At 39.5% G+C, this 26,930-nt stretch overlaps 2 protein-coding genes across 3 annotated transcripts in view; both read left to right on the forward strand.

The window, feature by feature from the left end:
* Positions 1-3,988, forward strand: part of srgap3 (SLIT-ROBO Rho GTPase activating protein 3) — a 69,763-nt gene extending 65,775 nt beyond the window's left edge. Inside the window, exon 22 of the mRNA XM_073469255.1 lies at positions 549-3,988. Coding sequence (XP_073325356.1) covers positions 549-995 — 447 coding nt within the window. The 3' untranslated portion in view covers positions 996-3,988. The remainder of the gene's footprint in view (positions 1-548) is intronic.
* A 10,121-nt stretch (positions 3,989-14,109) lies between these two features.
* rad18 (RAD18 E3 ubiquitin protein ligase) overlaps positions 14,110-26,930 on the forward strand; it is a 42,780-nt gene continuing 29,959 nt past the window's right edge. For both annotated transcript variants that reach the window (XM_073469159.1, XM_073469160.1), the window contains exons 1-8: positions 14,110-14,238; positions 15,956-16,034; positions 16,596-16,657; positions 16,834-16,904; positions 22,613-23,043; positions 23,448-23,547; positions 24,567-24,760; positions 26,017-26,087. In XM_073469159.1, coding sequence (XP_073325260.1) covers positions 14,188-14,238; positions 15,956-16,034; positions 16,596-16,657; positions 16,834-16,904; positions 22,613-23,043; positions 23,448-23,547; positions 24,567-24,760; positions 26,017-26,087 — 1,059 coding nt within the window. In that variant the 5' untranslated portion in view covers positions 14,110-14,187. The remainder of the gene's footprint in view (positions 14,239-15,955; positions 16,035-16,595; positions 16,658-16,833; positions 16,905-22,612; positions 23,044-23,447; positions 23,548-24,566; positions 24,761-26,016; positions 26,088-26,930) is intronic.

Here is a 26,930-nt window from a genome sequence, read left to right on the forward strand (position 1 = left end):
TGGAAAACTAAATCCAGGGTGAAGATGTTCAGAAACAGTATTTACATCTAGAAGTGCAAAAAATGAGATTTTTTTAAATGTTGACGCTGACACCCACGTTTACTTGCTAATTGGGTCTTATCAGTGTATGTAGCATCACTGGCAAATATGAACTTGAGAGTATCCATCCATCCATCCATCCATCCATCCATCAATTATCTTCCGCTTATCCGGGGTTGGGTTGCTGTAACATATAACCATTCATAATATTTTCTCCAACCAACCAACCAACCAGAGTATAGAATCTGCTTCCTGTTTGGTTCCCACATGATTGGTGTCGAGGAATGATCATGTGATATGAGCTGTCGTGTGTTAGTAAAGACAGAGATTATTTCTGAAATGGAACTACAACGCTAATCAAGACGGAGATCATTCTCATTCAAAGCCATTTCAAAAAATACTTGTGTACACGTGGACTAGGCCTAAGAAGCTAAAACTTGCACACACCGGGTATGTTCCTGTAAGTGTCACTGGGTAATATTCTTGATTGTTGTGTCCTCATCTACCAGGACATAGAGAAGACCATGACAACAGCACTCCATGAGCTACGTGAGCTGGAACGACAGAACACCGTTAAACAGGCCCCTGATGTGGTCCTTGACACCCTGGAGCCCATGAAGAACCCAGTCAGCTCTGAGCCCGGCAGCCCGCTGCATACCATCATGATCCGTGACCCGGATGCAGCCATGCGGCGCAGCAGCAGCTCTACCTCTGAGATGATGACCACTTTCAAACCGGCTCTCTCCGCTCGGCTGGCTGGAGCTCAGCTACGCCCCCCACCCATGAGGCCAGTGCGCCCTTCTCCCACCCAGCACCGCTCGAGCAGCTCCAGCTCATCAGGAGTTGGTAGCCCTGCTGTAACTCCCACAGAAAAGATGTTTCCAAGTAACACCACAGCTGCTGGTTCTAATGTGAATACATCTGGCGACGCTGGGGATAAGTCTGGTACCATGTAGCGAAGGTGGAATCTGTTAGGTGGGGTGGCTGTAAAGCTTTTGGAAATGGGTGCTGATGTTTGAAAAGCAGATGTGGATATTTCCCTCTGTTTTCTGCTGACTTAATATTCAGGAAGCTCCTGAAACGAGCCTACAGTGTGTTATCATGGTGATGGAAGAAGCCGAGGTGTGATAGCATAAAGCTCAACTCTCTTTGAAACTTGATTTAACTGCAGAAAATGTGTATAAGAATACTTCAGTTTTACCTCAGTTTCAACAAAAAAAATCTGCTCAGATACAATGAATGCAAGTGAAGCAATACTTGTGTGAAATTTGGTATTAAGTCTCCACCCGGCACACATTGTCCAGCGGATGTTTCAGTCACTCCTCCTGGTGTGTATGAAACACCAAATCTGGACGGGTGTGTGAACATTCAGGCTGAAATACCATGTCTGTTTACCATTTAGGTCACAGGCCTTATGGCTGTACATACAAACTTACTTGAAGTCGCCATGCTTTCTGTTTGTACTATAACACAGTGGATGTTCAGCAAAGTAACAACTTAGTGACAATATATACGTCTGCATGCAGGGTTTGGAGAAAATACGGAAAATGTTAATGATTTGCATCGGTGAGAGATTTGTAATGATGTGGGATTTTAGCAAACATAAAATATTCGTTTGAAACCTAATTTCAAAGTGAAACAAATGTTATACTTTCAATCTGCCAAATTGGTACTCTAGGTAAAAGCATCCCGGCATGAAGATAAACTATTAGATATTACTAATCAGAACTTTACAAAGCAAGTCATCCCCCATTGTCACGTACGGTTGGACGGTGGGCAGACTTTGTGTTTTCTATGTCCTGTATATGAAATGCAGAAAACTAATGCACCAACTAATGTAGGAATCCTGTGGTAAACCTGTACATAATAATATAGGTAGTAATTTTTTTTAAGTGTTAATCTTGTACAGGCTAAAATGAAAAAGGCAAAGGGTCGGCTGTGAATGGCACTTGTTAAGATCATAATCCACCTTTTCATCACCTTTAGTAAAGTGCAAACATATTCTTTGGCTGTAAAATAGAGTTCAGGTCATTTACCTTGTATTGTGTGAGTAGAACGCATCTGGTTAATTGTACTGTAGAAAACTGATTGCTGTTGATGCTGAACAGACAACAAAGGCTGAGTAAATGCTTTCTCCATTGATGCGCACAGTTCGTGAAACTTGAGCTGTTGCCTCTTCAATTTTAATTCTGGTGATTTTTATTATTGGATAAGACATGTTGAAACGTTCGCTATGACAGTTCCTCTTCCTCAAATTTAAAATGTGATACTCACCCACAGGAACCTGACAGTACATGTTGTGACATACTGATATCACAGCTGTTTCTTTCCTTCCTGTTGATAGATACAGTTACAGATAGATACAGGAAGAAAACTAAATACAGAACATTTCAGTTTATATCTACTGTACCTCCCCAGTCCAGAGACCTTGTTATCCGCATCCCAAAGAGCCTGCTCTGTTCTGCATGTATTGCGCTGTAATGTCTGACTCATATCCTGGGGCAGTTTAACAATGGCTGTATGTGGTGCCTTGCCTTGGTGGAACGCACAAATAAATTCGATATTGGATGTTTTTTTTTTCTGTAAGAAATGGGCCTTAACATTTATGGGGATGAATTAAGCTGCTTGCTGCAGTTGCTAAAATAGAAGTAACAGAGATTAATGCTTGACTGAGCAAAAGAAACTTCAATATTAGCATGTAAACCAGGTCCTGAATCCACTGTCAGTCTGTACAATCTGCAGTGGTACTGAGATAATAACTGTAAACTGTTGCCAATGGGTTGTTTGCTTTTTATTTGTCACAGACTGACACATCTATAAATGTCCAGGGCGGGAGGATAGAGAACTCCTACAGCAGGAGCATGTAGCGCTCACATCCTCTGCTGGCTCCTGTTGGTATTGCCTCTTGTTACATCACCTTAAATGGGCATTATGAGTATGATCTGGAGCTGATACTACAACCTCTAAGCTCACCCATACAGTTCTGTTTGTCTGTCCTGGTTACAGTTTTGCACCTGTTGAAATCTATGAAGACAATTTTACAAATGAAAGCGCATATGTTTATTGAAATACGAAGAAAGCACACACATTTCAAAGGGTGGAATTCTCATCGTTATATTTAACTAGACTATTTTATTTTAATTTATAGACACTTGTGTAAGTGGAGCAGAACATTTGAGTGCCTTTTGTGCACAACATCGATTTTTATTGGACTTTTATATTTACTTTTTTAACTGTATTAGTTGTCATGTTTGTTATAAACTGATGTTGCTTTTTTATCTTTACTTTCTATTGCTACTCAAACCACCATAAGGACTACGTTGTGTAAAGATATTCCTCTCGTGAATTACTGAAGAATCATCATGAAATGCTTGTCTGTGTTCAGGTGATCGCTGAAGAATAAGAGTTATAAAATACTGCTGTATACACGATCTACTGGTGAAGTTCAGTAGAGTCATCTCAGAATTTTTCCTTCATCTTTTTTGTTTTTATCTGTGTGAACTGCCTGTGCTGTGGTTGAGCCGTAACTCTTCTCATTCAGCTCTTTCCCTTTCAAAGCAAAATCGTTGCAGTATTGTTGGAAACAGCGGGACTGATGTGGACCCTCTCAGTGCAGAGATCATGAGGCACTTGGTGCTCTCTCCTTTTCCCTACATGTGATGTTACGCTGACGTTTTCTTTCCTGGAATGTGTGCTGAAATGGGTAACACTGTTTGTCTGCTGACATGAGAAGACATTAAGTTAATATTCAAAAGGGACATCAGACTGAGTCATGTTGTGGGGACCGGAGTGTGAGTTGCTGTCACACTGTTTACCTTCTCTTTAATTGTTTGTCTAGTGATGCTGTTTGTTGATGAGTGTCTGGTTGGTTGAAACCCTGTGATGTAATGTACACCATACCACTGACTGGATGTTGAAACCCCCTGCGTCCAAATAAAACCATTATTGCTCTGTGATCTGGATATAGTGAGTGACTTCCTTATTTATTTGTGGTGATAAAAGGCTGATCTGGAATCTGGTTGTGAACAAAAGAGATATAAAATAAACAGTTTAGTAATGGAGATATCTTGTTCTGTTCTCACTTTCACATCATCTAGTTTAAAGCCTCTAAAGAACAGTTTTTAATTTTTCCCTATAATATCAAAGGAGACATATTATGCTCAATATTAGTTGCATGTATTTATTTTGGGTTTACTACAATTACTATTTCCTGCTCTAATATTTAGAAAACACTTCAGTTTTCTCATACTTTCACCCGTTCACCCTCTGTTTTAGCTCTTGTCTCCTGAAAAGCCCAGTCTGCTGGAGTTTTAGCTTCCATTTAGCTGCACTTCTACCATAAATATCACAACAAAAGCCACATATAAAACAAAAACTTCACCACCGGACATATAAACAAAGGAATATGATCTGTATTATAAAATGAGGTGGTAAGTTCACACAGTTTCTCTTGACTGTCTCTTGTTATTACACGTTAGTCAAACATCACAGTGAACTCGGAGAAGCTACGTGAACCAAGCAACATGCCAACGCCTAATTCAATAGGCTGGCCTACAAAACAAACAGTGAGAACATAAAACATGGCAAAAGTTACATCTTTCAAGTTTGGAGTTGGGTCAAGTCAGACTGCTGCTATTGATCTGTTCTTCAGCTTGTGAAGTTGCTGTAGCAGTCAGGGCGTAAAACACCCACACACAATCCCATAGTGGTCCAGTCATTGTGGGGGCATTTCCATCAAAAATAAAGTTTATCAAAGATAATCAAAACTGTTCTCACTCTGACATAAAGTTCATGGAGGAACTCGTCGATTTAAGTAAGAAGCTGATTGTGAAAATGGGTTTTCAGGGCCTTTAAATACAAGGAAATTGATTCCCATGTAACCCCATATTAAAATGATCATTATTACATTTTATGGCAGGCATAAACACTTAAAAACGGGGACTGCATGTGCCAGGTAATGAACATCAATAATAAGCTGTGTTTACATTTGTAAATAATAGTTTGAATGGAAGAGAGAAGAAGTGAACGATTATTAAAGGATACTGCAGTAAAAAGAAAGAAAGAAAGAAAAAGAAGAAAGGCATCAGCAGACACAAAATGAGCTGACTCCTTTGACAAGAATAATTTAATGGCAAACATGTACCAGAGTCTGTAGTTCATTCTGTAGCCACATGATGGAGAAACTGCAGCAGAGAAAGTATAAGATGAACATGATGATTACATGTAGAGTGCGTAGTCAGCACTGCGTTGATTACGCAAAGGATTAGGAACGAGTGTTGTAATGACAACTACACAGATATCACAGTTTTGCATAAATTAGATGATTACATCTCCCTTTGAAATTGGCTTTCAAGTCCACTGGTCAGAGAGTGTTAAACCTGCAGCTCGCACTGCTGGTGCATAAACAAAATTCAATTTGTTCCACCTGAGAAACTCCTGTTCAACAAGAAGAGGTCAAACAAGCAACTGTGCTCACGTTTTGCATTAGTCTGGAAGGTGTACCACTTACTAACAAGCAAGGATCTTTAAAAGAGCTGGAAACTGGCTTTTAAAGAGGTCTGTGTAGAGACAGACTCTTTAACATGACACATTAAGTCACAAAATCAATCATGAATGTCCATGTGTTGAGGTTTTGAGGTCATGTTGTCTGAAACAAGTGGAGCAATGTTATCTTCTCAGATGGAGTGTAAGTGATAATTACGCTGACATTGTCTTTACTAACAATGAGGATCTAAAAATGTGTATTGGAAAGTAAGTACATGATATGAGAAAAGACATGGATGGACAAGGATGTTAAATTACACAGTTAACCAGAATGGCACTCAGTAGAGTGCATACCTCCTTTGTGGAAATCCTTTCAGTAGTTTTTGTGTAATCCTGCTGACAAACCAACCAACTGATGGACACGGGTCTGTCAAGCCACGAAAAGATGTGTTCAGTGTAAAGGTAAACTAGAAAAAGATCTTATAAATTATTTATATTACTTAGAAAGAAAAGGACCCAACAACAAACAAATCAGTTACTTCCGCTGGCATGGAAATCATTTTCTGCCTCTCTAGAATGACTTATGTTTAATCAATGACGAACAGCTGCTACTGCTGGTTTTGAAAAATAAGTTGCGTAAGCCCTCTCCGGTGGCCTAATTTGGCTTATCTTCCATTATAATTAATACGCAAATGAGAGTAAACACTTCATCAAGACATAATCTCTTTGTAAGAGTCACAGCTGAACAAAAGTATCATGACTTCCTGTTTCAACCTTCACTGTCTTCTCTGACTTTAGCTTAGCTACATCAAAATGATTAACGGGAAAGCAGTTACACCCTTCAATTAAAATCCCCCCATAGGACCACCGAGCAAGATCATTCATTTTCATAATCAGAGTATAATGTCAAAATGGAAGTCATGTTTCATTTAGTGTTTCACATTTTTCCATATGTTGTGCACAGACAGCAGACAGTATGCTTATGATAAACAAGAATGCAATATTTTATAATGTTTACCTGGAACGATGATTATATCAAGTGACATATACTGACAGTGAACCGTAGAGTTTGATCATCTGTTGACCAAACGTGGTTGTAGGAGAGCATTTCATTTAAATGTTTCCAAGTTAAATGTTATATTTGTTTTGTAGTCAACAAGCATATCAATAAACTAACAAAATGATGGTCTGTTAATTTCTCTTAATTATTGACAATGCCGATGCACCATTCACACTATTGTTCTTCTTTTCTTCATTATAGTATTTTAACATTTAACATACCTCATTTGAACGTCCAGCTTTGACATTATTACAGTTACCTCTGAGCTTTTTAAGCAATAGTTTTTCATCTCGTACCTTAGTAAGCTAATGCAGTTTCACTTGACGTTTTTTTTTAGCAGTGTAGCACAAAGCATTTTAGTTTTATGATATTTCCGGCAATTCAATACATTTCTGCATTTTCAGCTGCACTTTCAGACTCATTTCAGCTGTGAGCATCCTCACTGTATTTTTGCAGGAAATACAACTTTCTAAGGCAGTGTGTGGCAATTTCTGCATTTTTCTAGCAATGGGCATTTCAGTATTTACACTGCATTTTCAGCAGGAAATGCATTTTCTAGTACCATATAATTGTTTAGATGCACTGAAGATGGCATTTGCCACATTGTCATCTGCACATTCACAATGTAATGTGACACTTTATCACAACATGACTTCATTCAGCAGTGTCTATAATTCTCGAGTTAAACTTTTGATTTGAACTTAACCCTCTTAACCAATATAGATTGATTATAGGTACTGGTTTGGTGCCTTGCTCAAGGATACTTTTGTGTGATGCATAGATGTTGGAAGGATCGAACCAGGGACTTCACAGTTGAGAGAGAGAGTCTAGACCAGATCAAGATGTTGCCGGTGGGAAAGAGAGAAGGGACTTTCTATGAAAAGATGAGAATATGGAGCTTTTTTATTTATCATATTTTGCCTGTCTCAGTGTGTGAGACAGACATCAGAGTGCTGAGAGGCCTCAGATAGTTAATACTTTATATTGTCAGGCAATCAATAATTTTACTTTGATTCATTTTAATAGCCATTTCTGACCTCACTCAGAAATAGGAACATCTTATCAGTTTCAGTCCATATGTGATAATATATATGATGTCATGACTTGTTTCATCAAGCATGAATGGAAAGGAACTCAAATGATCATCAGACTTTCAAGGTTATAGCAGATGGCAACACCTCTGAATTCAGTGACATTTCCAGCGATGGCTGTATCTTTGATGTGCAGGGATGCAGCAGCAGGGTAATGCATACAGAGCATGCATAATAAATGAAGCCCATTGACACAGAGCAAGCTGGCCTGGTTGTTTTCATTGTTCATGCACACACTCATACAAATCATGCTAGAGTGTACATGACATGCCACACATGCACAGACAAGATCAATTTACATATTTCCTGATGATACACCCTGACAAAAACCACATGCGCATAGACTGCACCGTAAAGCTCTGAGATCTTATCAGTGCTTGTTTATATTTATGATGTTTTTGCAGTGGCATGCATAATGCGGCTTTGCACCCATGATGAAACTTTGAAGCAAGGTTATTTGAAGAAGAGAGATGAGGCCGGAGGCAGAGCTGACCCTCATTTCCAATCAGTCTTTGACTCCTTGCATGGCATGTACCATATTTTTATCAAAAAAGGACCCAAACACAAGACACTACAGCAGGCAGAAAAACATAAAAGTGAGCTTTGATAAAATGAATCTGGGATCCGTCAAAAAAGGCTGGCTACACTAATAGAAGAGATCAAAAACTAAACAAACCAGTACAAATCAGGGAGACGCGAGGAACAGAGGCAGCAACACAGGTAAACAGAAAGAACAAAACAGGGCTGGGGAAGAGGCGTGAAAATGCAGACAAACCATCAAAGAGTGAAAGGAAAACACAGGGACTGATTAAGTAAGAAACACAGGTGTACTAAAAAAAGGGGTGGGGAAAAAAACAAAAACAGGAAGTATAAAGTAAAACATGACACATGAGGGAAGAAACTACAAAATAAAAAAAGGAAATTACTGAATAAAAAAAACAAACCATGACCATATTCACTTGATGCACATGATGTGATCAGTAACAGTAAGCTTTCACAATACAGCTGCTTGTAGGTGAGCTGTTAATACACTCATGATGAAATTGATTACCTCATAGATTCTCAAGGTTCATGCGAATATTCCTGGAAAGTAGGCCGTTAAAATGATCTTAACCCCCAGTTATGGAGTTATGAGTTTAATAACCCAATGAAGGTATATGGAAAATAGTTTGTCTTTCTAGCTATACAGTGTCTTTGTGTTGTCAGTGAAATGGCTTTTGTTAAATGCATGAATATTACTATAATGTGCAGCTTTTGATATTAAAATTCAGTGTTCTTGTGACAGCAGGTCCTTTCTCTCTGAGCAGAAACTCCCCCCAAAAAAACATCAAAAAATATAAATGAATAAATGAAAACAAAGCGATGAGGTTAGTCACTGGTTGAAGAGAAAATATCTTTTAACAGTCCACAGTTAACATCAAATTAAGGGAATTAATTCTAACAAAAATTCAATCAGTGTGCCTGGCTGCACCAACATGACATGACATGACTGTAGATAAGGATGTCTACTAGCTCAATAAAGAAAATTGACGCCTGGGTAGTATAATACATTATGTACTGATAAGAATATCAGCTTCTGTTAATTACAGTCACTTTGTTACAGGTTCAGTTCATTTGAACTGGTTGAACTGCAGATAGCATTTCATGTCACAAGTAATGAGTAATGTGAGTACTACTGATATTACATATAGGCTTTGGAATAAAATAGAATTACTCCAAATTCAGGACACAAAACAGGCCCATTACTATCTGAAACAAAGTGCTGTAAACATAAAAAAAAAAGGCATGTAAACTATAATCTATAAAACCAGACATGGGTGAAAACGTGACCATCTTGGCTGAGGTTATAATAAAGAAAGAATACTTCAGTCTCCATATTAACGTGGCTCAGGCTGCAATTCTTCCTATTGCATCAGTAGATCCAAAAGGCTAAAGAGGCTATTTTTGCCATTCGGCCCATGCTAAATGAAACCAAAGCACAAGTTTGATAGGAGCAAAACACACACAATACATGAGAATTTGATCAACAATGAAGTGCTCTGTCATTAGCATCTTGCAAGGCCATCTGGCCTGTTTCAGTCCCTTGTTTAACACCAGACACAAATGTGGCTTCATCTGTTTGCTCTCATTTCCCAGAGCTCCAGCCATCGTTAAGATCCCAGACAGGTCCATCTCTGTGCACTGGGTAACACAGGACAGAATGACTCACTTGCAAAGGGCCTCATTAGATGGAGATATACATGTGGTGAATAGATAAGGGTATAACACTGATAAGGCAAAGCACAGCACAGTCCTTTGACACCATGTATGTTATAGTGCAGATGTATCGAACAAAGCCCCGTCAAGGTTCACACCGTTAATGTAGCCTGTAGACTGAATGCTAATTTGCAGACTTATATCCCCGGATTAGAGTTCATATGCAACGTTTTCGCATTAACAGAGGACTTTTGGGGGAGAACATAATGTTTTGCACTAAGGCCCATATTTCCCTGGGCATTATGAACTTAATAAATATGTGAGAGTGATCTACTTGTTGGATATGCTAAAGGTTGTACATTTAAGTAATAAGGGCATTACAGATTTAATAACTGTAGCAGCATGCTCTCATCATTGAACCATCTTTCAATAGCAGCAACAGGCCACTACAGAGCTGCATTCAATTATAAACCTGAAACCTCAGTTACAGTCTCCTTGATGTATTTGTTATGTGTGATGCTTCTTTACATCCACATCAAAGAGCTACACATGCTACACAAATCTGAACATGATTTCCCCACAGATGTCTCCCTCATATCACTCTGCACATGGCTCTCATGTTCATGGTTGTGCATAATGTTCATGAGTACAGGGTTGTTGTATAGAGTCAAACACATACCCACAGCAGAAGTCAGGCTTGCTCAGAGAAATGGCTGGGCCCCTAAAAAGGTCCATTGAATGGGCCCTCCACAAATCTGTGCATGCTGGTGCTCTCTCTCTGTCTATCTCTCTCTCTCCTACATTAACACATGACTGTGTTCATATTTATCAACATCATTCTCTTTCTTACAAGTGGTGGATTCATCTGACTGACTGACACTACATGTCATGGTTTGGGCTTTTTGGTTTGCTTATTTCCTGTTTTATTTTGTAAGTCATCCTCAGGTGTCATGTTTTCCTTTTCCTTTCCACTTCCTGCTTTTGTGTTTTTTTTCCTGCCCTTTTTGATCACCTTATTAGTTCTACCTGCTCCTTATTAGGGTTTAATTCTTATTTGTTAAGTTTGTGTCAGTTTATCTGTTTTTGTCCTCCAGTCAGTCCTGTGTCTCCTGTTTCCTGTCTGTTCCCTGGTTCCGTCCATATTAGGCCGGGATGTGCTGTGTTTAGTTTTTGCAATGGACACTTTCTGTTTCTTAGGCTACCTGTCTGCCTTGTTGTGTTTGCATTTGGCTCCTCACCTTTTTGTTTACCACAACTAGCTACCACTTGGCTAGTAACATTAGCCTCCTAGCTATCGTTCGCCACTCAGCTGTCTGACCAAAAAAAATTGGTCATTACAATATTATTTGGGTCTTAATCCCTTGCTTGCTCCCTTTTGTTCTTCTATCTTTTTCTGGCTTTTTCTTCCAGACTGAAATAGACCCTGCATTAAATACCTGGTAATGGGTTTAATCTGTCACATAATTCCTGACAACCTGAAACAGAGAGTTTTGCAGCCATTCAGTACATCATGTCTTCTTGCTAATATGAGCATATAATCGCTGCTTGGCTGAGCATCCAGTGATTAAACATCCATCCTAGTTTCCCTACCCATCAGCAGAGTGCTGGAAGAGGACAGTGGCTGGTCAAACTCCAGCTGAAATCATTTGAGGCAAACCATGGACATGACTCATCTGTGTTTGTGTGTGTTAAATCTATTCTGCATTAGTATTTATTGTAGTTGTCTTGTGATGTTTTCAAACAGTTCAGTGTGGGCGTTTATTCATTCAGTGCAGGTCTACAGAAGTCAAAGCATGGGCCGTGCCTTCTGTGATTAAATAAGAGAGAATAAATGAAGTGGTTGAATGTCAAACACACACACACACACACACACACACACACACACACACACACACACATTGTTTCAATATAAAACTTCAATCAGGAAAAGGCAAAGTAGAGCTGCATAAAATCATCTTTGGCTGAATTAATTCAACTAATCAGACCAAGCACATCAAATTGAAAAGAAGCCTGATTGGTCCTGACATTTGCAATTTTTCATTGACTCCTGAGACATTTTGACTTTCTTGCATTCAAACAGGTCTGACACCGGTCACAGAAGAAAAAAGAATGGTGGGAAAATAATGTCATGATTTTCCCTCAAAGGGATGATAACAAATAGCAGCCTATTACAAAGGCGTGTCATTTTCTGTGACTCTTCCTGTGATAAATGTCAAACAACTGTGTAGATTAAAGTGGTCTCGTCCTCCTCTGCAGGGGAAACCTTGTTACCAGATTGTTTGGTATTGCTGTGGAGACCATGTGAAAAGAGGCATTAATGCTGTGGCAACACTGTGAAATGATTTAACTGGCCAAACGCTCTGGGGATTGCATCCTCGAAACCACCAGGAAAAATCTAATTACAGCACATAAACGCCTCTGGATATTCATGGGACTGAATAATAACATTCAAGCACACATGTGACATGGTCCAACATCAATACATTTGCATGATCATGTCTTGTTGCCTGGTTTCAGAGGGACACATTTTGATAATTCTTGTGCATAAAAAGGAAAAGTTGCTTCTTTCTAAATTGAAAATCTCACATTTACATCACTGAACATCTGTGATGAAGTGCCTAAGCTTCGGAGGCTGAATAATTAGTTCAATGCTGCTGCAACAAGGGAAGAGTACTTTGTCTAAATGAATTAAATCAAGGGTATAAAACTGTCAACATTTCATAATAATGTAAAATACAATCACAGTCATTTATTCTAATTGTAAGGAATGAATAAATAAGACAGGGAGTAATGAGGCAAGTTTGTTTTACAGGTCATTGTCCGCCTTAGGTAAGAGGTGTAAAACGCCCTCAAGGGAAAATACAGTATGTGCTCACAGTCCGTGAGGCCCTTTGACGGCCTGCTAAGCATTTTCCAGTTCTCAAATGTTATGATTACACTGCCATGCCTTAAAGCTGGAGAAATTGTTTAGTTCAAGACTTTCACATTAGTGATTTAGTGACACTACAAAGGTATAACATTATATAATATGATAATATTTTTCTGATGATAAGCTTGGAACTGGTCGTACCATATTTTTCACACTTACACTTGTCATCTTGAACCACTTGTTTCTATCTATCAGATGAAATGAAGAGTAGCAAGGCCGTCACAGTAGATGCACCACAAGTAAGCCAGTTGTTATGGAATATCCATTTTCCACTCTCAGATTTCCTGGTTGGAGTCATGGTTTGATTTAATAGAGTTTAAATTTTGAGGATCTGACTTGGATAATAAAAGGGATATCTGGTGAAGTCTCATGTTATGCCAACTTTCCCTCATTCAACTTAGTTCCCTTTAGTTGTGTAAAAAATATAGTCTTTACAAGGGCGTTTATGGCTTTTGGATGCTTCAGCGTAATGCTTCATTGAAGCTTGTCTGTGTGGTTTGTACTCCCTTTGAGCAACAATGAATTATCATTCAAGTTGTTCAACAATGACTCACTGTCAGTATTCACCATTAAAGATTTAATAGGTAAGAATTCTGTATCAAAATGTCTAAAAACGACTTTGTTATTTGTTATTTTATCATATATTTTGTTGAGTTGTGTACATTATCTCAAATGTTTTCAACAATTTTCAAACCCAGAGAAATCAAGTTTACTCAAAGTATGGTTTCATTCAGTCGCCTGTCTCTATTATTTCCAGGATAAAGGGGAGGAAGGGATGCCAAAGTGTGACTTAACGTGACATGAATAAAACTATTTTTTCCTCCAGAAGGTCTGACTCTGCAGCCTCTCCTCCAGAGCTGACCAGCTCCGATCAGCTGATGGTTTCATTTGCTGTTATTTATGATCATCAGAGGAATCACGAGACTGTGGAAATGGGAACGGGCACAGGCTCAGGACATGAAGGACACATAGGCCTATTTAAATGTTATTGTGCTGCACTAAATATCTGTTTAATAGAATACGTTAACTGACGAAAGGGTTTTGTTTTTCCATTTCGTAGAAATTTAATCCAGTACATCAAGCATCTTTTAACAAATCTATTGAAATTAGTTAAACTCAAATATCACATATCTCTGTAATTTATATATTTTTTTAAATAAATAAAAGCAAAAATATTCCAACAAAATCACATCTGAGAAATCAGCAGGTGATCAGTGATTTGTGCTGCAGTCAAACATCCTCAGCGCGGCGACACAAATCTGAGCGGAAGTCGTCAAATGACGTAAGAAGCGTCCAGCCTCCTTTCGAGCGGGACTTTGGCTGCTGTTTGATCACTGTCACTAAAAGTTTGATTTCTATCTGTATTATCCTCTTCATGATTACGAGACATGGCCCTTCAGATGGAAGCGGATTTACCACCCGGTCTTGCAAGTCTGAAAGTAAGTTATGTGATCCTGGAATGTTTTTGCAAACGATAAGAAACGATGTTAGCTCTCTAAGCTAGCGTTAAAGGAAAACATAAACAGCCCAACAGGAGAGTACTCCCCAACGTTAACTAACGAGTAACGTTACACATCTAACGCGAAACATGCACCTTAATGTTATAAATCCAGTTCGTTTAAATACAGTCGACTGATGACTTGAAAGCTGCTTAAGTAACATGAAACAGCTGCAAAGCAACACACATATCTGTGGTGTAACTATGCTAATGAGGTAACTAGGTTAAGTAACAACGTTACGTTACAGTCAACTCTGACAGACGTAAATCAACGTACGTTAAACGAAACAGCCTGAAACGTACTGATGATGTCCCCCTATCAAAACAATGCACCTGAACGCACCTCTCGCTAGCTAGGAGTCACATCAGGGGACTGTAGCTTATTTCGGGATGTTGTAAGTTACAACATGTATCATGACAGTGAACACATCATAAAGACGTGACTAAATGAGAAGGCATGTAAGTTAACTAAGCTACCTTAGTTGATTAGGTAAGTAGTGTCCATCTGTAGGAATGTGTTTGAGACTCTCTGCCAGGGTCCTAAAGTAGATCACCAACTCATGAAGGTTTTGTGTAGCTGCATTTTGATACTAGGGGTAGGCCGATTATTGGGGCCGATATTCAGCATTTTCCACTCATCAGTATCTGTATATCTGGCTTGCAGATAACATGAAATACTTTTAAAATGTGCGACTTTGGCCCTATATAACGTCCTCTCACACTATGTCCTGCCCAAAACACTATCTGATTGGTTACACGTCACAATTAATAGCCTATAAACACTGAATAATCAGAATCGGCAAAGTAACTAGTAACTCAATGCATAAAGTAAATGGAGTGGAGAGGAAATTTAAAGTGGCAGAAAAAAATGGCAATACTCAAATAAAGTAAATTGTACTTAATTTATTTCATCACTGGTTTTTCGAAATTTTGACACAAAGAGTTTTGTTATTACTGCAAATGAATATCGGTCCCAAATATCGGTTTTCAGTCTCCATGATTTCTAATAATCTGTACCGGCCCTGAAAAAGTCATATCAGTCGACCCTGAATATATACATATTTGAGTACAATGATTGATGTCAAAATGCAGCTAACGTCACTCTATTACAGTAAGAATGTTTTGACCAGCTTAGTTTGACCAGTATAGAAATTGTTCATGGTCTATAATTTCCTGCCAATTTCCTTTTTTTTAAATGGATGCAAAATAAAGACCCTGATCAATTTCATTTTTGGGGCTGATACCAATATAAGAAAGTAAAAAATTCCAATATTGATATATCAGAGGATATGCACACATTTATTTTTTCATTTGTGACACACTGTACGTAACAGAGGCAGGATATTTTGAAGTCAAACAATAAACCATATTGTCTAAAGTGACATCAGTGCATTGAAACTATCATGGGATTTATTAATTACTCATTGTACCAAGCAACTGTTTTTCTGCATTATAATCTCTTCAAAAAAAGAGTCTTCATATCTACACTTATTGGACAACATATACACAATACCAATATCGGCCAACTGATATATCGGTCGGACTCTAGTAAAAGATATTATTACTAGGCTACTTAATTTTCTACAGTTTTTGTACCTGTTAGAACCTTGTTGTTTTAAAACTATTATCTTAACCACTGTTGTTTCTTGCATCGACAGAATGTTGATACCCTGCTGCGATGTCCCATTTGCTTCGACTTCCTCAACATCTCAATGATGACTAAATGCTCTCACAACTGTAAGTAACAAGTTGAGCAGCTATGGTGCGTGCTCAAACAAATTTCATAGCAGTAAGTGTTGATGATAACTGATGTCTTGTCTTCCTGTATGTGTATTATGTATGAGTGTATTATTATGTATTATGGAAATGTAACATGTGTAAGCACTGATATCACCATGAGCAAGAGAACCATACTGTAGTCAACGTAACTTTCTGTCCCTCTGGATCTGCTGTTGTCCCTGCAATAATAACAATGAATGGGTTCCCCTTCTCAAGTTAAAGCAAGTTTATTTTAGGTGGATGCATCTTTGCCTGCATCTATTTTTGTCTGTAGACTCTGTAGGCTTATTTGGCTTCTGAATTTTCCTTTGTGTTCTGTATAGTCACTCACTAGGCTGCTACTCGAATGAGCCACACTAGCCCCTCCTCATATGTGGACTGAAGCCTGTCGTGCTCTAAAGAAAACATCCTGTCACACTAATAATTTGAATTAAAGAAAGGAACTGATCTGCCTGTTTGCTAACAGACATCGTCATCAACAACAACTTCATGATCTTTGTTTGCATTTTTATTTTACAGTTTGCTCATTGTGCATCAGAAAATTCTTTTCCTACAAGTTGCAGTGTCCAGTTTGCAATACAGTAAGTATGAACTCGACTTGAATGCATAATTATGCCTGCGAGTGCATTTGCATAATCATCAGGGTCATTACCTCATTAAAGATGACTCAATTGCAGGTCATCACCTGGAAATAATTGCATACATTTGATAAAGGACACAGGTTTCATTCACATCTTGCTTCTCCTTTTTCTTTTAGCAAGCAACGGAACAAGATCTAAGAAACAACCGTTTGTTAGATGACTTGGTTGTAAACTTTCGAGCTGCAAGGTAACGCACAACACATTATAAATAGTAACAGGTAAACTGGCTCGTGTCTATAAAGTATCAGAACTGTCCTTTTATATGACCTAAGTGCGCTTTTCATCGGGGGGAAAAACAATTCAGTAATCAATTGAACAAGTATCTAAGCCTTTTCCTACAGCCACCCGCACCATGTAATGGCTTTTGTATTTAGTGTAATTATTTCAACTTATTTTGCCCTCAGAGATAGACCAACAGAATAATAAAAAATGGCAGTTCATGAAGTAAGACTTACTTTACAATCCAGGTGCAACCTGTTTGTTATGACGACAGTAGTGTCAACGGAGCATCTCTCCTATTTGTTTCGTTACGGAAGAGAAAAACAATTATTGTGGTAATTTCACGGGATCCTGTCGTTATTGACAGGATTACACTTTCATGTCCACAAGGGAACCGACTTCAGTTTACTTCAAATTACCAGCTTTAGAGAAACACTTCTAATTGCCTCCCACTAATAGGCTTCTGATTTAAGGATTTTCTGCAAATCAAATGGGGATTTTGTTTTCATCATCTGAGGTCACGCAAGGTTCTCTTTGTATTGCATATTTGTGTGTGTTGTGTAGCTTTAGGCCTGATGTTTTTTTTCATTACAGCAGGATGTAGGCACAGGGAGCGGTGTGCAGATCTTGTCTAAAGGATATGTCTCGGTACTTAAGTGTTTTTTTTTTTCCTCCAGTGACACCCATCTCAGCGTTCGAAAACATTTCCTTTTCATGGAGTGTCTTGTTGTTGGTAGCACTGCCCACAGGGGTACAGCCAGCTAAATGCTTTCGCTCACTGATTGTCCTAAGCAGACTGATATTTTTTTGTCCTGCAGTGTCGCAATTGTTCTGTCAAGAAAAATAAACTGGAATTAACAATATCAAGATACAGTCGGTCACCCCAGCTTCCTTCTGGTTTAGGGCCGTAACCTCTTTCTTAGCATGTAATCCCCTCTCTGTATATCTGTCAGTCTTTTATTTGTTTCAGTGAAGAAATAACAATGCAAAACTCTTGCTATGTCAGAAGTAGAGATTGGTATAGGAACAGAGTCTGATGAGTAGAGAGCTGCAATCAAAAGAAAATTAAAGGTGCAATATGTACGAATTGGCCACCTGTCAAATTCATACTCATACATGTAAGGATTTGCTGTGTCGCATCGCATTTATCATATTAAAGAGTCTTTGGGGTTTGGACTGTTGGTTGGACAAAATAAGCAGTTTGTAGACATCACTTTGGGCTCTGGGCAATTGTGATGAGCATTTTTTCTTAACATTTTATAGTCTAAACAATTAATCAATTATTTGTGAAAATAATCAGCAGATTCATTGATGAATCAAATAATCTTATCTTATGAGGGATCTCTGTTTTTATATCTGAGGATCAACATAAGCCTGCTAAAGTAACATGACTCATTTTCTGTTCATCAGTCGGTTTGTCTAAATTAAAAAATGATCAGAGTAGTTTCTTCAGTGCCCTGGCTAATGTCGATTTAATGGTCTGAGTGTTGCTATGAGTCAATAAGCTGTGATGTTTCTCACTTTCATCAATCACCTCAATGTTATCAATACTGTGAAAGGTCTCCCTTCTAACCGTAGACCCTCTGATTGTCATCACTGTTATGAATGAGTGGCTCAAGCAGCTGCTCTTTCCACCGGTTTTTAATTTCCTGTTGTCTAGCGGGTAGCGTCTGAAAACTGTGATTCTTTGATAGGTAACTTAGTCATAAAGTGTTGTTGTTATCTAAGAATAGACTTGTCTCAAACAATTTAGTCTTGGATTAGTTAATTTGCTGCAAAATAATAAATATATTAAATTTAAAGACTATTTCTGTCGTAGATTTTAATTTTGTGCCTGTGGGAAAACATGTACATCCTCATAGAGGAGAGAGAATTGAATTACTTAAGCATCTGTCCATGTGGTTGCTATGTATTCTGCTGTTGTGTTTGTGGATTGCTTCTTTTATTTCTCACTGTGAAACTTTGTGGAAAACATTGCACTCAGTGGGTAGCTGTTGGCTGATTGCACTAATTTACTGCCATTAAACCTGAGGCCTATTTTTCTAGCAAACTGTTAGCTGTTATGGCAGTGCCCCACATTTATCTTTTCATAGTAACAACCTACCTCTTAGTCTCTCCTCACACCCAGTAAGCTTGTGCTATTATTATTTAATCTCCAGGGGCACAGTGCCCTTCTGCTGTTGTGGACATGGTGCAACTTAGCATGTTTGTCTTTCTGTATTCTATGGCATTTTTGTAGCCTACTCCATTCATTTTTATGCATTTCATTTTTCATGTGTTTTAAATGCAACAAGCTAAAACATGTTTTGACATACTTTACTTATTCTCATTGAAGTACTCAATGTTTGAATTCCATTTTAGGGTTGAGTAATTATCGAGATATTGTTTACCGTCAGAAGGTTGTTCCAAATAATCATATTATGAACTGGTGTGTCACAAAGGGCGTCCAAAGGAGTGTCGGTCAGCAAACATCTGCCTGTGTTTAAGGTCTCTAACATCTGGAGAATTCGGCCGATAGTCGAACCTCGGATTCAGGAGGAACAATGCGGTTTTCGTCCTGGCCGTGGAACACTGGACCAGCTCTATACCCTCAGCAGGGTGCTGGAGGGTTCATGGGAGTTTGCCCAACCAGTCCACATGTGTTTTGTGGACTTGGAGAAGGCATTCGACCGTGTCCCTCGTGGCATTCTGTGGGGGGTGCTTCGGGAGTACGGGGTCGAGGGCCCTCTACTAAGGGCTGTACGGTCCCTGTACGACCGGAGCAGGAGCTTGGTTCGCATTGCCGGCAGTAAGTCAGACCTGTTTCCAGTACATGTTGGACTCCGGCAGGGCTGCCCTTTGTCACCGGTTCTGTTCATTATTTTTATGGACAGAATTTCTAGGCGCAGTCATGGGCCGGAGGGGATCTGGCTCGGGAGCCACCGGATTTCATCCCTGCTTTTCGCAGATGATGTTGTCTTGTTGGCTCCTTCGAGCCGGGACCTCCAGCATGTTCTGGGGCGGTTTGCAGCCGAGTGTGAAGCAGTTGGGATGAGAATCAGCACCTCCAAGTCTGAGGCCATGGTTCTCGACCGGAAAAAGGTGGCTTGTTCCCTCCAGGTTGGGGGAAAGTTCCTGCCTCAAGTGGAGGAGTTTAAGTATCTCGGGGTCTTGTTCACGAGTGAGGGAAGGATGGAGCGTGAGATTGACAGGCGGATCGGTGCGGCGGCCGCAGTAATGCGGTCGTTGTATCGGTCTGTCGTGGTGAAGAGAGAGCTGAGCCGAAAGGCGAAGCTCTCGATTTACCGGTCAGTCTACGTTCCTACCCTCACCTATGGTCATGAACTTTGGGTCATGACCGAAAGAATAAGATCCCGGATACAAGCGGCCGAAATGAGTTTCCTCCGCAGGGTGGCAGGGCGCTCCCTTAGAGATAGGGTGAGGAGCTCTGTCACGCGGGAGGAGCTCGGAGTAGAACCGCTGCTCCTCCACATCGAGAGGAGTCAGCTGAGGTGGCTCGGGCATCTGTATCGGATGCCCCCTGGACGCCTCCCTCGGGAGGTGTTCCAGGCATGCCCCACCGGGAGGAAGAGACCCCGAGGAAGACCCAGGACACGCTGGAGTGACTATGTCACCCGGCTGACCTGGGAACGCCTTGGGATCCTCCCGGAGGAGCTGGAGGAAGTGTCCGGGGAGAGGGAAGTCTGGGTATCACTGCTCAGGCAGCTGCCCCCGCGACCCGGCCCCGGATAAGCGCAGATAATGGATGGATGGATGGATGGATGGAACATCTGGCTTTTAAAGTTCAGCAGAAGCTATTCTTGCACTCAACACCCAGTTCTAAATCGTAAAGGTCATCCTTCATGTCGTAGAGGCAATCAGTATGATAGGGCAGTTATAATTCAATTACTGGGTGCATTTAAAGTAGATGGTATTGATCTGCTTTTGGCTCCTTTGGTCATTGCAGGTCTAGACCTGAAACATCAGTGAGACTTCAAACAAAATGTCCTGATTTTTATTTTTGAAGAGGAGTTGTAGAATATGTTTTATGTTTAGGTGCCAATGCTGTGATGAGGCAACTCAGTTACTTCTTATCCTTGAAATTGTTAACTTGTTCTGTATTTCCATTAACTTCCAAGTCTTTAAAGCAACATTATGTAACTTTTAACAACTTAAAAATCATGTTGATGGTACAGTGTCTTGTAATGGGGTGAATGGTGTCTCTGTCGCAGCTATCACTTGTTTCTGCACTATCTAACTTCAGTGAGAGGGTAGGATCACAGCGTTACATACATGTATACTTCAACATACAAGTTTTCAACGCATAACATTGTTATGATGTAATGAGTTTTGTTTGTAGTTAGCACCTACATTATGTCTGACAAAGTGTTACAGACCTGGGATTTGTATTGACGACAGTGGTGTTGCACTCAGAAACTGTGGGGGAGGCAAATCGCACAAAATGCCCATTTCTGCATAATGTTGCTTTATGTACCAGGCAGATAATGTTAAACATTGGCAGTGCCACTTAAAATCTAATTACTTTGGTGATCTTAAAGACCCTGCTATTCCCCACAATTTACAGGTGACAGAAATAAAACATTCACATTCAGAAGATGGAGCAAAATTGTCTTGCAGCAGACATCATAAACGTTTTTCCTCCACGCAATAACTCATGGTTTAGTGTTAGTTTCTATTTTTAAACACAAAGTGTGCTAAATCCAAAAAAATGTAGTCTTACTTGCCCTTCTGGGTGTTGTCTATAGCAACAGCCAATAAACTTCTGCGGTACAGTTATATTTAGAACCATCTGACGTAGGAAAGTGATGGTAAAACCCGTTTGCTCAAATGAGGCAGAAAGTTACAACTAATGGCTATAGTGTAAGGCGATGGTGTATCTGAATTATCCAGGTTGTGTTGAGTATCAGTGCAGTTAGGTAACAGTGCGGTCATCATTAAAAGTAAACCATAATATGCAAATTTATAGCAGGGAAGACGTAAAATAAATTAATATATCAAACCTGCAACGTTTTGCTTTGCAACTCATGTTGATTTAGGTGCTTTCTCACACATGCTTGGATGTTTAAAAATAGTGTGTTGCAAAGAAGTGACCAGTAATAGTCATACCTGGCTGTACTCAGTGTTACGGATTAATAGTGTGGGGAGAGCATATTTCTTCTAGATCTTTGTGCAATCTACCTTTGGCAAGTGTGTGTGTGTGTGTGTGTGCGTACCTGCTCTAATGGGGACAGTGAGCACAAATACATTTTAAATATGGAAAGCAGAACATCACACACCTCATTGATTCCGTTTTATTGCCAAGTAATGGCCCAGCTGCAGTTTGTTTGCTTTCCACATTTCCAAGACTGTGGCCAAAGTGTCTACTTTTTCTCGCTCAGTAGAAAAGGAGATAATTGAGCAGGTGCCGTGAACGTCAAAGGGCTCGCTTTACTGTCAACAGAAGTTATTGGTACATACCGCTCTTCTCTTTTTAATGAGCTCAGTATGTCTGTTACACTACTGAATATACTTAAATACAGACATACTTTATACTTTGTTGTTTTGTGAGAGATGCAGAATATGTGATTTTATGTATCAGGATGTATTTAAAAGTTTAAAATGGGCATGGTTGTTTGTGTCTATATGCTGCACACGTTTTTTTAACTCGCATGCACTTTTCCTTTCTTTGTCTTCCAGACAGCAGTTGTCAAAAGCAACGTTTGACTCTCCTCCAATTTCGCCAAAGACCCCAGCTTCAGCTGTCAAATGCAAAACTCCCAGACAGAGGGGCCAGAAGTGTAACAGCTCTGTTTTGAGTCATTTTTTCCAAAAGAGGCCTAAAACATCTCCCACTAAAGAAACCCAGCACGACAGTTCTGCTGCTCAGTGCGTTCAGCGGGGGGAAACACAGACTGCACGCACCCACAATGCAAATGACGGTGACCTACATTCAGAGACAGCTCAACTTCGAGTGGCTGTGAAAGAAGAGCCGATGGATGAGGAGGAGACATCCTTCCAGAGTTTGATGTCAGTTAAACAGGAGGACACAGGCTCACATAGTATCAGCACTGGAGCTCAGACGGCACATTGCTCATCACCACCGCAAGACTTAAAGCCCGTAATCAAAGGTGAATTTTTTGGCCTCTGCAGCACACTATTAAAAGCTGGTGAGGATCCTCTCCTTGTGTCCCAAAAACCTTTACAAATGATACTTTCAGCAATAGCCAGTGATAACGTCTGCAGTTAAAGCAAAGGATTATTTGAAGACCATACCAGTGATTGACTTTTACTATCGGTCAGTGGGTGTTGCTGTTTATAATCAGCTCTTCATTTGTTCCAATTAAATCCTAAATGCCAGCATTGTCGTGTTATATTTTGTGGTGTGATGTTATATAAACTCTTTCTAATTGAGCGCGGCAAGGGGTGTGGTTTAGATTGACAGTGGAATGAGATGTGACTCAGCACCAAGAAATCGCTTTCTATTTTTTTAAATCAAGCTATTAATATTACCTGCTTGTGTATCTCTTTGCAGTGGAGTGCCCCGTGTGTTCTGTAAGTGTGCCACAGCAGTTCATCAACAAGCATCTGGACACGTGTCTCACCAGGGGAGAGAAGAAGGAAAGCTTGAGGAGGTAAATCATGTTGTTGGCTCAATCTGTAATGCTTTTTAGCAAAGTGGGATACAGGTTTAAGAGTCTTAAAAGATCATCCATAGATTAGATTTGGTAGAGAGGTGCAACAGTGTGCATAAATCTTTGTTTTTGTGTTTTCTTTTTTACACTAATACCTTTGTGGGCTCCAAAGTCTTAAAAGCACTGTGGCTTTTAAAGGTCATATTCATAAGATTTTTTATGTTAAATCGTTTTTTAAAAATGTAATATCTACAGATTAATGTTGGCAACAACTTTATGGGGCAGATAATTAGAAAAAAATCTAATCAATTTTGTTTATATAGCCCAAAATCACAATGCCTCAGTGGGCTTTACAAAATGCACAGTGCAGTCCTTAGACCCTTAATTCGAGTAAGGAAAAACCATCTTGGGGAAAAAAGTGTGGATCCAAGAGGACGACTGAGCAGGCCTCAGATGACCCTTGTGCCATGGCCTTTGAAAGTTCATTTTCCACAGTGATTAATGGTCCTTGCAGCAGTAATGAGGTTCTGTTAATGATTTGTCATATTTGTTTAGTATTACAAAATCTTAATATGCAGTAGACCTTGATGTCACAGTGATGAATTGCAGAGGTTTTAATAATCTTGCCTTATGTAACCAGCCTGCATGAGGGAGATTCTTTTGCTGCCAAGCATAATAACTTACACTTAATGTCTTTTATTCAAGACCAAATATATGACACAGGGAGCACCTTTGATTTGACAGCCTTGTTTGAGTCTAACAGGAGGACTATGGATCATCAGAGGTGTGTGCTGACAAATAGCAATTCACATCCATAATATAATTTAGTCATGAGCTCAGCCACTGTGGCCGCTTTGTGATACGTTTGCTTAAGCTAACATTTCCATCATTCTTCTCTGCTTATGTTGTCCAACGCTTTTATCTAGTATGGTCATAGAAGATAATTACAGCCGAGCACAGACCCCCATCAGGTATTAGCCAGCATTATCGGGCAATTACTAAACTAATCCATATGTCAGTTGCGGCTCCCTTGGCACAGCGAGGCGTCCAATGGGGAAGCTGGTGTACAACCTGCTCTCCATGCAGGAGCTGAAGAGGAGACTGAAGGAGTGCCACCTCTCAGTGCAGGGTTCTCGAGACCAGATGATCAAAAGACATCGGGATTTCGTCCAGATATACAACGCCCAGTGTGATTCCCTCAACCCTAAATCAGGTGAGGGCATTCGGTCCATTATGCCATGAGAATGATACTGTATTTTAAGGTGTACCTTGCAGGATTTAGTGGTATCTAGAGATGTGGTTGCAGATGGCAATCAACAAAATACCGCTAGTGTCACCCTCCCTGATGGTTGCAGTGAAAAAACACCAAAGGTTTGTCCAGTCTGGGCTACTGTAGAAACATGGTGCAACATGGTGGGCTTCATGGGAGAGACTCATAAGACTCATTATAAGATTACCAAACGTCAACGATTCTTAGTTTCAGGTGATTATTGATTAATGAAAACATGAATATTATATTCCATTTCTGCCAATAGATCCCCCTTAATCCTACACACTGGACCTTTAGTGTTTGCAGTCATGAGTGAGTAGGTATGCTAATGTAAAATGTGCTTTTGACTTAAAGGAGACCTTTTATGCTTTTTCATTTTTTTTCCTTTCCTTCAGGTTTTGTAAAAGGTCTTGAAAGTTAAATTAAAATAAGCATAATATGTCTGCTTTAATGAAGTTCATGCGTCACTGGAGCGAATGAAACAAATTTGATAATTAAAAACCCACCAAAGTGCACAATTAGCCCAATGATGTAGTCTATGTAAAAACTGTGATGACTTGCCCACTATAATGTGTGCTTACATTTATATTGCACTTTATCCAAAGGTTTTTATTAGGTTTTTGCCACCCAGTCAACCTTTCACACACACATAATCTCACACCGTTTGCAGCAACCTTCCATGTGAATCTGACCATGGGGAGCAATTTGGGGCTCAGTCTCTTGCCCAAAGACACTTGACAGGTGGAACCAACAGCCCTGTGATCAGTGGAAGACACGCTCTACCTCCTGTGCCATGCAGCCCTGTGTGTTTCCACCATATAGGGCCCTGAGTTTCATATCACCTAGTAACAGACGTCAGAGCAATGTCTCTCTCTCTCTCTCTCTCTCTCTCTCTATCTCATATATACTGTATATATGAGTAAATGTACCAACAAATGTGCACATGAAGCCAAAGATGAACAAGCAAGGAGTCAATTTAATGTTCTGAATCGTATTATTATTATTATTATTATTATTTTTATAACGCATGAGTATATAAGATGTATGAACGCAGGATATCTCACAGGTTGTGTTTGTCTTTACTGGATGCCTAAGTTTTGTACAGTGTCCTTATGTGTTCAATACTACGATTCATGTAATGTGCGATATTTGGTATCTCGTAATTGAGTTATTAAGATTTTTCTTTCCTCTGTCAACAGCGGAAGAAATTGCCAAAGAGTTGGAGGCCAATGAGAAGATCAGGAATCAACTGCAGGGGAAAACCAAACCTGTAAGTCAAACAGCTTTAAATGTTTCACTGTATTTCTTAAAAGCCCCCTGTGGAGTTTTCTTTTATACCTGAGTGGGTACTATAGAATAATGTTTTGACAGATGGTGGCAATGATGTGCCATAAAAGTTGGGAGCGAGGCAGAAATAAGAAATGCAATCAGTGTCACCAGCTACATCTGAGAACTTTTAATTGCTGTCTTAAACAAAGCTGACATTTCACATTTCTTTGCAATTAGAGTTCTAATATTGTCATGTGTTTATTAGAGGTGTCACAATTTTGATTTTAAATCGAAAATTGATTCGAATGAGCATTCAATTTTGACAATCAAATTCAAATGCAAGGACATAAAAACGCTTCAAAACACTTCAGAGGACACAGCTAGCTTACCGGAAGCCTGCAGCTACACTTCCAAAAGGTATCCTGTGTACAGGACGACAAGCAGACTAGTTCCAAGGTAACTCCGACAGCATCAGGGATGTTTCAGAGATCCTTTATTGATGAGAACAGGGTTTACTCATAGAGGAGAAACTGAACTGAATGAAACCAATAACATTATCAAAGATCCTTGATTAATTTATTTGAGAAGATGGTTTTTATTCTGGACAGGTTTGAGACACCAAACTTTGGAACAAACTGCATTTCTGTCTTTTGTTGTTTAGTCATGAATCACTGGAGGGTGGTATTTTTTGTGATATTATATGAACTTGTCTAAACCTAACCTGCATAAGGCACCAGGATAATGTCAAGCTGTAAAACACCCCTATCTTTTTAAAGAAGAGTTTGAAAAAGAAAAAGTCAGTCGTCGGGGCATAAAAGTCTAAGTGTAATAATAGCATTGCTAT

The sequence above is a fragment of the Pagrus major genome, chromosome 6, assembly GCF_040436345.1.
Source record: "Pagrus major chromosome 6, Pma_NU_1.0".
In the NCBI taxonomy this organism is placed as follows: domain Eukaryota; kingdom Metazoa; phylum Chordata; class Actinopteri; order Spariformes; family Sparidae; genus Pagrus; species Pagrus major.